This window comes from Gavialis gangeticus, unplaced genomic scaffold, assembly GCF_001723915.1.
Source record: "Gavialis gangeticus isolate Ggan-Ray unplaced genomic scaffold, GavGan_comp1, whole genome shotgun sequence".
In the NCBI taxonomy this organism is placed as follows: Eukaryota; Metazoa; Chordata; order Crocodylia; family Gavialidae; genus Gavialis; species Gavialis gangeticus.
Genome location: NW_017729013.1, coordinates 9385541 through 9398986, shown reverse-complemented (window position 1 = coordinate 9398986; position 13446 = coordinate 9385541). Strand labels below are relative to the sequence as shown.

At 49.2% G+C, this 13446-nt stretch overlaps 1 protein-coding gene across 1 annotated transcript in view; it reads right to left on the bottom strand.

Moving 5' to 3' along the window:
- The window catches only part of SSC4D (scavenger receptor cysteine rich family member with 4 domains), a 39681-nt gene extending 30651 nt beyond the window's left edge, over positions 1–9030 (bottom strand). Inside the window, exons 1-4 of the mRNA XM_019511488.1 lie at positions 8766–9030; positions 3047–3079; positions 2728–2763; positions 1620–1925 (exon numbers count right to left, since the gene is read on the bottom strand). Coding sequence (XP_019367033.1) covers positions 1620–1925; positions 2728–2763; positions 3047–3079; positions 8766–8964 — 574 coding nt within the window. The 5' untranslated portion in view covers positions 8965–9030. The remainder of the gene's footprint in view (positions 1–1619; positions 1926–2727; positions 2764–3046; positions 3080–8765) is intronic.
- Positions 9031–13446: the final 4416 nt, after the last annotated feature.

The following is a 13446-nucleotide window of genomic DNA, read 5'->3' as shown; positions in this document are numbered from 1 at the left end:
CCAGCCCCAGCCCCAGCCATGGCCCCAGCTGCCTCCCAGCCCCAAGCTCTGGGGAGGCAGCAGATGCCAGCAATACTCCCCACTGTGCTGCCCTCGCCGTTTCTGCAAAGCAGCATTGGAACCCAGCGTGGCAGGGCAGAGCAGGGGGGCACAGAAAGCTTCCTGCTCCGAGTTCCCCACTGCTCTGCCACACTTCCTCTGAGTGCACGGGAGCAGCATGGGCAGCAGCACAGGGTTGTGCCCCTCGCTGCTGCCCCCCCTGCAGGGGAAGTGTGGCAGGGCAGCAGGGAGCTTGGGGCAGGAAGCTTTCTGCGCCCCGCACTGTGCCCTGCTGTGCCGGGTTCCAGCAGTGCTTTGCAGAACCAGCGAGGGCAGCACAGTAGGGACCATTGCCAGTATGTGCTGCCTCCCTGGGCCTGGGGCTGCGGCTGTGAGGCAGCTGGGGCTGGGGCACAGAGGCAGCAGATGTTTGCAGCTGGCCCAAGTTTTGGGTAGTTGCTGATAGCCACAGAGCCCAGGCTGCTTGCAGCAGGGCTTCTACGGGAGCAGGCCAGGCTCCATGGCTATCAGCAGCTACCCAGAGCTGGGGCGGGCTGCAGCCGGGAGGCTACAAACAGCTGCTGCCCTCCCGCCTTGGCCCTGGCCCCAGCAGTCTCCTGGTCCCGGGCCCCAGGAAGGCAGCAGGTGCCGACGCTGCACCCGTTGGGGCCGGGGCGGGGAGGCAGCAGCTGTTTGTAGCCTCCTGGCTGCAGGTGGCCCTGGCTCTGGGTAGCTGCTGATAGCCACAGAGCCAGTGCTGCTCCCTGCTGGGAGCAGCCTGGGCTTCCGGTCGGCAGCAGCTACCCAGAGCTGGGGCTGGCTGCAGCTGAGAGGCTGCAAACAGCTGCTGCCTCCCCAGACCCAACACGGACTGAGGAAAATGGCCTTGCATGCCATGCTCGGCACGCATGCCGGGGGTTGCCAACCCCTGTCCTAGTACCGCGCAATGATTTAATGCGCATTAACTGAAGCATGATACAGTCGATCATCTTCATATCGGTGCCAATCTGATATTGGACCAATGTATCGGCGCACCTCTAATTACAACGAATTCTTGGAGGAAAGAGGTATCGGTAGCTATTGAGCATGGGAGTGAGGAGCACAGCCTCTGAATTAGAACTTCCTAGACCTTAAATGCTGGAGGCTGCAAGGGAGAGAGGAACAGTGGAAACAAACCCTGGCCATACCCTGCTCACTCTCCATTTCAGCTTCCCCTCTCTGCCACTGTGTGACAGGATACTGGGCAAGATGGACCTATGGTCTGACCCAATAAATAGCAGTTCTTATGTTCTTGTTATGTTCTCAGCCCTGTGCCATCCATGAGCTCTTCTCCTTACACAGAGCTGAAATAGCAGAATGAGAAGATGGGCCTGGATTGATTGAGACTAAAGGGGAAAGGAGGAAAAGGGAGATATGGAAAGAGTCAGTTTAGTCAGGCAAAACCTGAGAGAAGGACCCGAGATGTGACATGAGGGCTGCTGGGCCTTAGCCACTGGGCCTGTAAGCGTGCCAGTCAACTGAGGCCACATGACCCATCACTAACCCCTCTCCCACCACTGGATGGAACCAAAACTTTTTACCATTACATGTGACAGCCACATCCTCATAGTGGTAGCAGTTGTGGATGCCCCATCCATGGCTTCCGCACTCACTCAGGGCTGCCTCCCTTCCCTTGCAGTCCACATTATCCAGGAAGATGGGCCCGCTCCCCTGGCCAAAGGTGAGGGTAGCCGGCATGGCGACGGCATGGCCGCAACCCAGCTGGCGACACACCACATTGGCATCCACGATGTCCCAGTCATCATCACATACAGTGCCCCAGGAGCCATTGTAGAGGATCTCCACGCGCCCCTGGCAGCGGCTTTGCCCTTTGACTAGCCGCACCTCTGCAAGGAAGGGCACAGGGACAAGGTCACCATAAGATGGCCACCGGGCAGCAGCCTAGGCACTTGAGTAATTAGATGCAAATGTAACCACCAAATCATAGGCCTCTGCCACTTAAGTCAAAGGAGCAACTCCAATAGCTAAGAGAAGCAGTGCTCTGATATCTTGTTTGTGTTGGCTTAGATCCTGGTGTGTGGGTTTTTAGGCAAGGATAGTGAACACTTATATACATCTATCTTGGCATGCCTGTTTGCAGGGGGCATACCCCTTGCATCTTTGAAGCTCCCAGGGGATTAGGAATTTATCGAGCTAGAAAAAAAAACTGTGTCATGGGATTTTAGTGACAAGTCACCTGGTGCTATCAGCAACTTGCTAATACTCTTAGCAAACCCATTTCAGGATAATCCCCAGGCTGAAATCAGTCACAAATAAAGGACTGTTCAAGCCAGTGGGAATAGATAGCACATCTGTATAAATGGCTCTGTGTTTGCACTGCCAGCTTATTCATTCATTAGGATCCTGCAGTAAAGTGCTGTCCATCAGACACAGCCTGGTTCACTTTCAGGAAGCCAGCAACAGTGGTCAAATTCCACTCTGATTTCCAATAATAAGTGGGGCTGTTCAGGAAAGGATTATTCCCTTCCACAAAGAAATGTGGGTTTTCACTGACATTTTCAATCTAAAACCCACTTGGGGGAAGCTCAAATTTTCCTTGCCAAACATTTCTTTTTCATTTAATCTGTGATGAAATCCCACAGGTGAGCGATGCCCCATCAAATCACAGCTCTAAGGATCAGGTCTTACCTGGAACCGGCAGTGGGGTAGTTTCCAATATGTTGCCTGAAATTAAGAAGAAAAAGGATAAGCCATCCATTGTATTCTGAGAGGACAGAGAGGGGAAAAGGTTGTCAGACAAGTGACACCCAATTGTTTCATAGCCTCTTCCTGAGCCACGTGATTGCCAAAAGAGGTGAGCACTGGGCTGACCCTGCAGAGACATGAACTTCACCCCAAATGAGAGCAGTTGACTGGTGGCATAGACTGACGTCACCCTTGCTTTGGCCACTCCTGCCTTAAACAAGGCACAAGAGCTGGTCTCAGGGCATCTGGCACATCCACTTACCTGTCTCTTCCCTTTTCCACAAAGATCTGAGGTCTGCAAAAAAGAACAGGGGAGAAAGATTTTGAAAGAGAGAGAACAGCTGGTTTCAAAAGGGGGCAGGGGGCGAACATACAAAGCAGATTTTTTACTTCTCAGTCTACAAAATGGGTATAACGAAACTGAGCACCTTTATAAAGCATTTTGAGATCTACTGTTGAAAAATGCTGGGTAAGAGCTAGGCCAGTAACCTTGGCAATTTGTTTAACTATGCATGGATCACTTTGCCCACTGCTGGATGCAGCCACCTCTAGGGAGTGAGGTGGCAGGTTGTAAACCACACAAGGCACAAGAAAGAAGTGCAAACCACTGGAGAACCACTGGAATTTGGCCGTGGCATGTGGATTAATGCCCCCTAAATTTTCAACCCTCCTGGCTGCATTGGAAAAGCTGGAAAACCAGACTTCAAAAGGCTTGTAAATGAGAGGGACAATGAAAAAAATGGTTTTTCACTCCCCACCCTAATTTCCTTGTTTTGAAGTCAATCCTGTTCATTCAGAGGGCAGGTAGAGAGCCAGCCCACTGTTCTGGGGAGTGTGGTGTTGACTGTACTGCCTGCCTTACTTGCAAAGGTGCAGGGGTGCAAACTGTGTTGGGAGGAATCTGAGTTATCGTTCTGCAGCAGTTTCATTGTCAGCGCTCACCCTGAGTGCAGTATGGTACATTGGAAGGCAAAGTGCTAACCGCTTTAGCATTGCTGAGCCTGGGCATGTCTACACAAGATACTTTACTGTGCATTAAACTAAACCAGTGTGCAGTAAAGCATCACCATCTACATGCGCGCAGGACTTACTGCACAGTAAATGAGGCTAATGCACTGTTTGCAAGTACGAGGAAACACAGGCACTAGATTAACCGTGCATTAGCTACTGTGCAGTAGCACACCTGTAGTTGTTGACTGGGAGTAAATTGTGCAGGCAGCAAGAGGATCCACTGCTGCCTGGCTAAGCCCTGACTTGGTAGGGGGAGCTGTGCTGGATGCAGGGGCAGCTGTCTCCGCATCATGTGTGCTGATCCCCACATAGCCAGAAAAGCTGTCCCAGTAGGTGGGACTGCTGTGAACAGCTACGTGGAGCTGGGGTCAGGACCTGATTCCCATGTGGCCAGGAGAGATGGCCCAGCAGCCACATGGGGGTCGGAAGGGGGGAATGCTGTCTGCTTAGCAGGGATGCTGCCTGCCAGCCGGGTGGGGAATCAGGAGGGTCACATGGCTGGCAGGCAGCAATCCCCACATGGATGATGATCCCCACGTGGCTGGCAGGCAGTGTTCCTGATGAGTGGAGATGGCTCTCCCAGCCACGTGAGGATCAGGACCAGCACTCATGCCCCCTGCCAGCCGCAGGGCTGGCCCCCCAGGGAGCCTGGAGCTCCCCCTGGCTGTTGTAGGGGGGCAGACCAGGACAATTTGGTCCCGAGTGTGGCACACATGTAGATGTGAGCCCTGGAGCACTTTAATGAGCCTGAATTTTCTGCAAAGAAAATTCAGGTGCATTCATTGCACATGTAGACACACCCACTGAGTTATAAGCCTTCCTTGACTGGCATGAAACAGCAGTGCCCAGAAAGAGCAAATATCAGCAGGGAAAGCTGGGAGAATCATTCAACAACAACTAAGTTGGATCTCAGCAAGAGCCTGCAAAACTGTCCCCACATGTCTTGGCTCCATGCAGAATGAGGCAGAGCAGCTTAGACCTTAAGACTGGCTGATTTATAAGAGATGAAAGGTACTGTGATACTTGGAAGTTTTTCTAAGTCTGTCCTAACCATAGAGATAGGCCAAAAAAGATAACTCCTACAAAAACTCTTGCCTCTAGCATATTTTCTGGACCATTGTGTCTACAACATCACTTTAGCACTACTCTTTACAAGGGGTGTTTGAAACCTTGCCTGCAAGTAGCTGTAAGATGCAACTGATGGCCCCTGTATAAGCAATGCAACAGTGACACCCAGAGGATCAGATGATCATTGGCCACAATGCTGGGCCCTGCATCTTGCATCTTATGGAGTTATCTACACCCTACAGAAGCAGGATGAACCCATGCTGAACCACGCTGTGGGACTCTTTGTGCCTCTCTGGCAGTACACAGAGGTGGGAGTGCCCATGGATCCTCTCAGCTGGTGCCAGAGGGCACATGTCCAGCCCTCTGCACAGACACAGGATGCACTGTTTCTAAACAAGCACAGGCAGATGCCAATCTATAGCTGATGCAGAAACATCAGTTCCGGTGAAACACTGAAGCCGCTGTCATGAACAGTAACTTAAAGGTGACCTGAAACAGGGTAAAACTCATCAAGCCCCTGCTTTGCTGTGATTACAAATACAGCCTGGAAGGGTTTTTAAGTCAGTCACAAAAGGGATTTTATGGTGGTAGAGATTCAAAATTTCTCCACCCTGGAAGACTCTAGGGGCCAGAAAAGAAGTGGTGAAATGACAGTGTTGTTATCATTACTACCGTATTTATTACCTAGGGAGCCTTGGCCAGGACAGAGGCATTGCATGAAGCTGTGTGCACACAGAACCTGATCATCTCTGTCCCGAAGCACTTACAAGCTAAATAGAGAGGACAGGCAGGAGGCCCAGAGAGATCCACTTCTTGCACTGAGGGGCAGTTTGCAAGGGCTCAGTGCACACAACTCAGACCAGATGTTCAAAAGAGTTCAGTTCTCCACTTGGAAACTAAAGCAGAGGCCAGGTCTCAAGTTGCAGCAAGTGAAGTTTAGGTTAGATATTAGGAAGAATTTTCTTACTAGGAGGGTAATAAGCCACTGGAATAGGTTATCCAGAGAGATGGTGGAAGCTCCATCCCTGGAGGTTAGACAAAGCTTTGGCTGGGATGATTTAGTTTGGGCTGGTCTTACTTTGAGCAGGGGGTTGGACTAGATGACCTCCTGAGGTCCCTTCCAGCCCTAACTTCCTATGATTCTGTCCCCAGGACCTACAGAAAGTTTGCTGGAGAGGACATATTTGTTTAAGATCCCCTTAAATCAGTGTATGGGAACTTGAAGTACACATTTGAACTATCTGAAGCAACTTTCAGGAAAACCAAGCAAGACCAAAACCTCGCACACCTGGAATTTCCAGCAGAAAATGGTATTTTGGGAGGAAAAAAAATCATCCAAGCTTCTTCTAATGATCTTAACAAAGCAAAAAATAAAAAAATGGCGGGGGGGAGGGGGAGGAACCTATTTAAATTGGATCCTTTTCTGGACACTTTTAGAATTTAAACCACCAACCTGGAGGACAAATAATTCTTCATTAGCAACTCAGCCGAGTCCCATTCATGAAGAAAAATAAGCGAAACACAAAAGGACAAAATGTATTATAGTTCCTGTCCCCAATGATCCCCCCTGCAAATGTGTCCCAGCGGCAATGTACCAGGAGTGAGGGAGGCTCATGAGAAAGCAAACTGCCAATTGTAGTATAAACTACCAACCACACCCAAATCCATCTGTGAGAAATGAACTGTTTGCATCAATGCAAGCTGTTCTCAGCTGAGAGATGCCAGCATGCACCTATTTGCTGCATATCAGAGCAAGGTGCCAGAGTGCTCATGAATAAAGCATCTCCATGGAGGCTGGCAGGGACCGCATCAATCCCTGTCAATAGTTAAGCAGAACAAAGTCAGCCTTGTGAGTGTCGAGGCCCTGCTGGAGTTTTATTACAGACCCCAACCTCAGCCACTCTGGCTGAGAAGCTTTCAGTTGGAACCATTTCTGAGTTAAGTACAGACATCAAATTCACCTATTTAGTAAGAGTTTTGCAAAGGGTTTAAAAGAGTTTATGTGCCCCCAATCCCAGTGACAAGCATAGGCAGTTGCAGGCCTAACTCTCTATGAAAATCCCTGATGTCTGCATGGGAAAGTTTTACTTATAATAATCAGTACAATTATATCAATAGAATTACACTGATAAAATCAACACAGAATTATATGGGTATCATATTTCTTTTCCAGAACAAGGGGGGACATTTTCTGGTTTAGCTTAACCTCTTCCAAAGCGACATAAACTAGACTGAAAAAGCACACGTTGGTATAAGAGGGTGCCTGTACACAAGCGCAGAGGCTACTCTGATGCACTGGAATTACAGTGCGGTGGAGTAGACTCGATTAACTGAGTTTGCTGGAGCATGGTAATTACTGTGCTCCAGCAGCCTTCTGTGTCTCATGTATCAGTGTCCCCATGCTTTAAAACGGTGGCAGGGATGCTTGAACTAAAGCTTGTTGAGCGAGCTTTAATTCAAGCACCTCCACTACCATTTTGAAATGCAGGGATGCTGATATACAAGACACTGCAGAGCTTTAATTAGGGCATCTCTTGAAGCAGCTCTAATTAATGTGCCGCCCCCCCAACCCCCACAAGGGAATTATCGTGGTATAACTATATTGAAATTCACACCATAACTTACATTGGTGCAAACTACCTGGGTAAGCAAACCTTTGTTTTTAGGTTGTGCTTATCATTGAGGTACCTGGGCACCTAGATTGGAAATAGGCTCAGGGTGACACATTTCAGACTTGGATTTTGATCTCCTTCCTACAGAGTTTGGGAATGTCTGGATGCTGGTTTCAGCCCATCTCTACACAAATCCAAGCCAACCTGCCTTAATCCCTGCTGAAATTCAGTCCTGGTTCCTCAAAGAGTCTAAGCACCACTGCAGTCCTGTTTAAACCCATTCAAGACGCATGCATCTAATGCTGTCTTCTGCCCAAAGACACTTCTTTCACTGAGATCTACACCCATGCAGGGTGCTAAACAATGGATGAGCAAAAGCCAGTGATAGCCTCCATACACCTTGGTGGAGGGAAACTGGCACATTTCATACCTACACCTGTGGCTCAAGCTGAGCTGTCCCCTCTTGCTGTAGATCTGAACAAGCTGTGCAAATGCTGATAGAAGAGCCCCTTGCTTTCTAACACCCACCTTGACTAGAACGTAACCAGGGGACTGAGATGCACAGTTCTCATTCCCATTACTGGGAAATTGAGGATCCAGCTACTTTTGGCATCTTGAAAGTCTCCTTTGTACTCTTTTACCTGCTTGCATAGTGCCTACTTGTTCCCCCACCCCATTCTTTGCCTCCCTCAATCACTTCTGGGAGGATTAAATAGCTCATGCTTTCCTGCAGTCAGCCAGTCTAGATCTGTCTCTCTCAGGATCCTTTTCCATCAGTAGATCTCACAGCCCCTTACCACACAGCTCAGTATCATTATCCCCATTTTACCAATGGGGAAACTGAGGCCTGGAGAGGGAAAGTGACTGACTGAAGTTGGCCCAGCAAGCCAATGGCAGAGCTAGGAAGGGAAGCCAGGGTTTCCATGTCCCTGCTCAGGGCTCTCTCCACAAGGCCATGCTGTGCCCCAGTTCCGTTCTGGGGTGGCTGCGTCCAGAAGCTTGGCTGAGCCTCCCATACACATTTATTTGTCTTCCAGGAAGGTGTACTAGGCCTCCTGAAGGCTCAGATCAAGTGTAGCACTTTCCTTCACTTAAATGGGATCACAGCACTCCCACTGAGTCCCTCAGCTTGCACCTCTCAGACCCAGAGCAGCTGGCGGGAGGTTCCTGATGCCGATGGAGGGGATTGCATTTCCCACCCAATCCTCCAGCCATAGGATCAACTTCTTATTGGTGGACAAAGCTCTCTTCCTACCTTGCCTCCCAGCCCCATACCATGAAATGGCTCACCACGGGGGCCGAGGAGGAGGAGCAGTGCTGCAGAGATCAGGAAAGTGGTCAGTACCCAAAGGCCTGGTCTCCACACTCTGTGCTTGTGAACTGGGCAGGGACCAATTCTCATTTCTGCTTCTCCCTCGTCCCACAGGCAATCGTCCGACTGTCTCTCAAGAAGATGAGAGGCCACACCTGGAACATTCAGTACAAACATTAGCAACTGTGATGGCAAAGCCTTGGAGCCCCATGCACAGACGAGGCCTCCATTGTGCTGGGCACTGTACAGAGCAGAGCAATGTTCATGTTCTCTTCCCCCATTGAATCACGGGGCAAGAAGGGACCTCAAGGGTTGCCCAGTCAAACCCTCTGCACAGCTGCAGGATCCACTGCTCCCCAGAGCTCACAGTCTATGTGACAAACACTGCAGATTAGTGCCCATCTGTAAGCCCTTCCGGCACAGCTCTGCACACCCATGATAACAACACAACCTTTCTAAGAAGCGTGTTGCTCACTTGTTTCCTGGCTCTGGCATACAAGTCCTGCTAATGTATATTTGATGCTGCAGGGAAGCTGAGGCATGAAGAACTGAAATGACTCATTTAAAGTCAAAGCACAGTCAAGAGTAGAGCACAAGGGCACACACCCCTATGCCAAACAAGCACAGGATTGAAGGGGCCTACTGGGTCACTGAGCCCAACTCCTGCTATCATGCCTGCAAATTTATAGCAGCTGAGCACCAACCAGTAAGGTGGTTTGAATCCACTGCTCCTCCGGGGAGGCTGTTACAGGGCTCCATTCTTCTAACGGTTAAAAACCTTTGTAGCTCCTGGTTTTTATTCCCTGATGCGTCCCTGACCCCTCTCAGCTGTCTTGGTGCTGAGCTACACAAACTGGGCTCTTCCCCTCCTTCCTGCCCATCCTGTTTCACAGCTGAATTGTGCTGTTGGCCCTTAGGGCACATCCACTCTGCTTCCCTCGTGCCTGGGAGGACCACCAGGAGTCACCCCATCTGCTCATGCTGCTCCATATGTGCCTGATCCCCAAAAGGGTACAGTAATGGTACCTTTGATTAGCCCTGAGTCAATAAGCATCCCAAGACAAGGAGTCCAAGAACAGTGCAGGGCTTATGTTCAGCACTACTCTAAGGTGCCTATGTTGCCTCATTTGGTAGAGCAAGCATATGCAGAGTAAGTGAGTGGATGGTGTATGTTGCACTGAAGCCCTCCCACACACAACCCAGAAGAAGTCAGCTTATGTCCTTAGTCACCCTGTGATTAGCTTATGCATCCAAAGCATCCTCATCCACTTCACCAGAGACTTTGCTTCCTCTCTCTTCGAAGAACTAAGAACTAAGAGAACCCAGGAGTCCTGGCTCCCCAACCTTTCCTGCTCGAGTCCTGGCTCCCCAAGATCTAGTCAAAGTAGGCTCCAGCCACAAGACATGTTTCCTTCTCTTGTGAATAAACTCACCCCAGCAACGCAGAAGAAGACAGGAGCAGATAGGAACATGGAACTGATATGACAGTCATGCACCAGGGGAAAGAAGCCAAAGCAGATCCAAGTGGGACAGGATCAAGAGGGAAGAAGAAAAATGTCAGAGAGAAAATGAGGGAGATATTAAAGATAATAAGATGCTATTTCCCCTGTGTGCTGCTCTCTCCTCATAAATTACTGTCAAGGAGGACACCTGCTAGCTTGCTGGCTTCCTTTGCACCTGCTAGTTTGCAAGGAACGCCAGCTTGCTACAGCTTTGCTAAAGCCCTGAAATGGGCAGGGAGCCAGGCTCTGCTCACATTTACTCTGGCTAAGCTCTACTGCAGTTGATTTATACTGGGCTAAGTCAATTTATACTGGCTAAGACAAGAAGTGGGCCTTGTAAAGGAGCCCTGGCCTTTGTGACTTCCCAGCACGTGGAAAATGACAAGCTGGTGACATCGTTTACACAGCTGATCTCTTCTGACACTGGGTCCTGTGCATGCCCAACAATAAGCACATCAGAGGCTCTGTGCCATCCAACACCCTCCACTGGCTGGGCCTCCAGGCTGTTCACTAAGTCCCTATCCAGTTCTGAGACTCAGCTCATCCTATACCCACTGTACCAGGCCTGGGCTCCCCTCAAACCTACTGCCTCTCGTCTCTTTTGCCTGAGGTAGAACTAGGCAGCTATTGTGGCTGGCAGAAGGAAGTGCCTGCCATCATGATTTCATTTGCAAACCCTCCTCTTCTGCACCATATTACAGGGAATGACCCACTGGCAGCTACTAGCCACCAGGATGACTGTTGTCTCTTCTGTCCTAAGAGCATGTGTAACCTATGCTAGTTCAGCATGGTGCCTTTTCCCCCACAAGCACTGGAGTCTGCTTCTGGATCTAAGGTAGCTTGTTAGCTCAGGCAGTAGGAGCTTGGGCTTTTTAGATTCTGAAGCCCCAAGTCCAGCCCTATTTTCCTGTATGTCCAGGCAACTGTTATAAGTTACAGTGGGTTACAGTAGGTTAAATGTGGCCTCAGACTGTACCGGAGTCCATGGGGCATCCATACCCAACGGCTGTTGGCTACACAGCTCCAAAGCAGCCACCTGAGAACCAGGCCTGGCCAAAGGCCCAGTGACCCCAGCAGGTGTGATGATCATTCCTAGGCATGGGATTGAGCCCTGCAGCCTTTAATAGTAGACCTTCCACCTCCTCACCCCTTTCATTTGAAGGGCCCAGGCCAGATCTTGCTATGAACAGTGCATGGGCCTGATCCTAGCTGCTCTGATGGCAGCATAAGCAATTAAGTGCATGTTTGTAACCTATGGGATGTGCCACCATTGAGAACTGCTGATTTGTCCCAGTCTTGCTGCTCGTCTCCTGCTGACCAAGCTCTGAGGGAAACCTGCCAGCAGACAAATAGCTCAGTTATGAAGGGATGAAAAATAATCTAGTCCCTAATGCTGTGCTTTCAATACTCCATTCATCCCCAATGCAGAGAGGCTCCATTCTGAATAATGTCTCCTTTTGTCTTGCTGGGCCCTCCCCATCCTCATGCTGCAAGTGGCTGAGAGACGGCAGATGAGCGTGCGATGGGCCAGTGGCACATACCTGTTCCCTTGCAAGGCTGGGTGCTCAAAAGGAATCATCCCAGGCTTTCCTTCTCCCCCTCCCACAGAGTGCTGGCTTCCAGATCCACCAGCCTTCCCTCCCTCCAATGCAGGTTGACCGAGGAGGAGGAGCAGGCATTTGTAAGGCACCCAGCCCTCTCTGCTTCCCCTGCCATTCTGTATTATAGGTGATTTTTGGGAAAGAGCCAGGCAGATCAACTGCACTTGGCAGTGGCAGTGTCCAGTTTTAACCATTAAATGCCACACAAGTGACAAAACAGCAATTAACTTCATGGATACAGCACTTCACCTTTCTCACTCTTTGCCCCCACTCCCTCATCTGCCACAGCCCCCTCCCCACCCCCAGTCCAAAATTCCATATTACATCCGGCATATACTAATCTTTAAACCAGGAGGGGGCTGCTTTTCTGGATCCCTGTGTATTGAAAACCAGCTTCATCCAGTTACAAGTTATCATGACACTGCCTATTTGTTTTGGATGGTTTATAAACCTCATACATTACAGCACTGAAAAAGGAACATACCTTTACATGAAAGTCTTTCCCCCTTGGTAACAACTTTGAATGCTCAAAAACATGACTATACGGTCTATGGAGTAGCACAACCTACACATGAATCCTATATACTGCACCTGCAGGTACACACCAGCAAAATACCATTGACACTGCACAGGGCGTTCAAAGTCCCATCACAGTTGTTACACCGATTCATAAATATCATCCGCCACTTATCATGCCAGAACAGCTGTAAAGCAGCTGATGTAAAAAATCTTCCCCTCTGATTTTAATTTGAAACATATTTGGTACAGGAACAAACCTGTGCTTCACTGTACTAGGATTTATTCCACTCAGTAGCATGCCTCTTCTGTGTTTAAACAAGTGAAGCCAGCTTAGGAAAACCCAAAATTCTTTTGAACTGTTTCCCTGCCAGATCACTAGGTACTTGTAATTATCACACTGAGAAAAGAAACATGCCATAAAGCCACATACCTGTTTGGGATTCTCTTTCCGGTATAAAGATGGATATATTAATCCGATAAATAAATCTTTTCTTTTGAAATAAAGAGCTGATTATTTCATTAAAGGGATAAAAAAGGAACCAGAAGTAGCCACTATTTCCCTCTGGCACTGGGAAAAACAGAAGATGGGGGGAAAGACAGGAAATTTTTTGAAATTTAAAAAAAAATAGGAAGGAAGAGGAACAAAGTCTCATCCATCCACCGAAGAGCTCCAGTCTGTCATCTCTGCCACCTTTGGGGAATGGAAGTTACTGCTGTTGGATATGAAGTTGGTTATGATATGAAAATAGTCCCAGGGTGCCGCATCCTGGGATAGATTAGCACCAAAGAAAAAGAAGAGGAGAAAGAAAAAAAAAGAAAAAGAGAAGAAGAGAGAGAGAGAGAGGGAAAAGGGACACCGTTAAGGAGACATAATGGGATGGGGAGTGGCTCAGGTTTCAGCTCGACAGGCAAGAGATACACTCTTAATTTGGGCTCTCACTCAGTGCTAGTGATGGCAAGTGGAGACTGATGCACAGTTTTAATTGAGGGGAGACATTTCCTGAAGAGATTTTGGGGAATTAGGTGAGTCCCCCCCC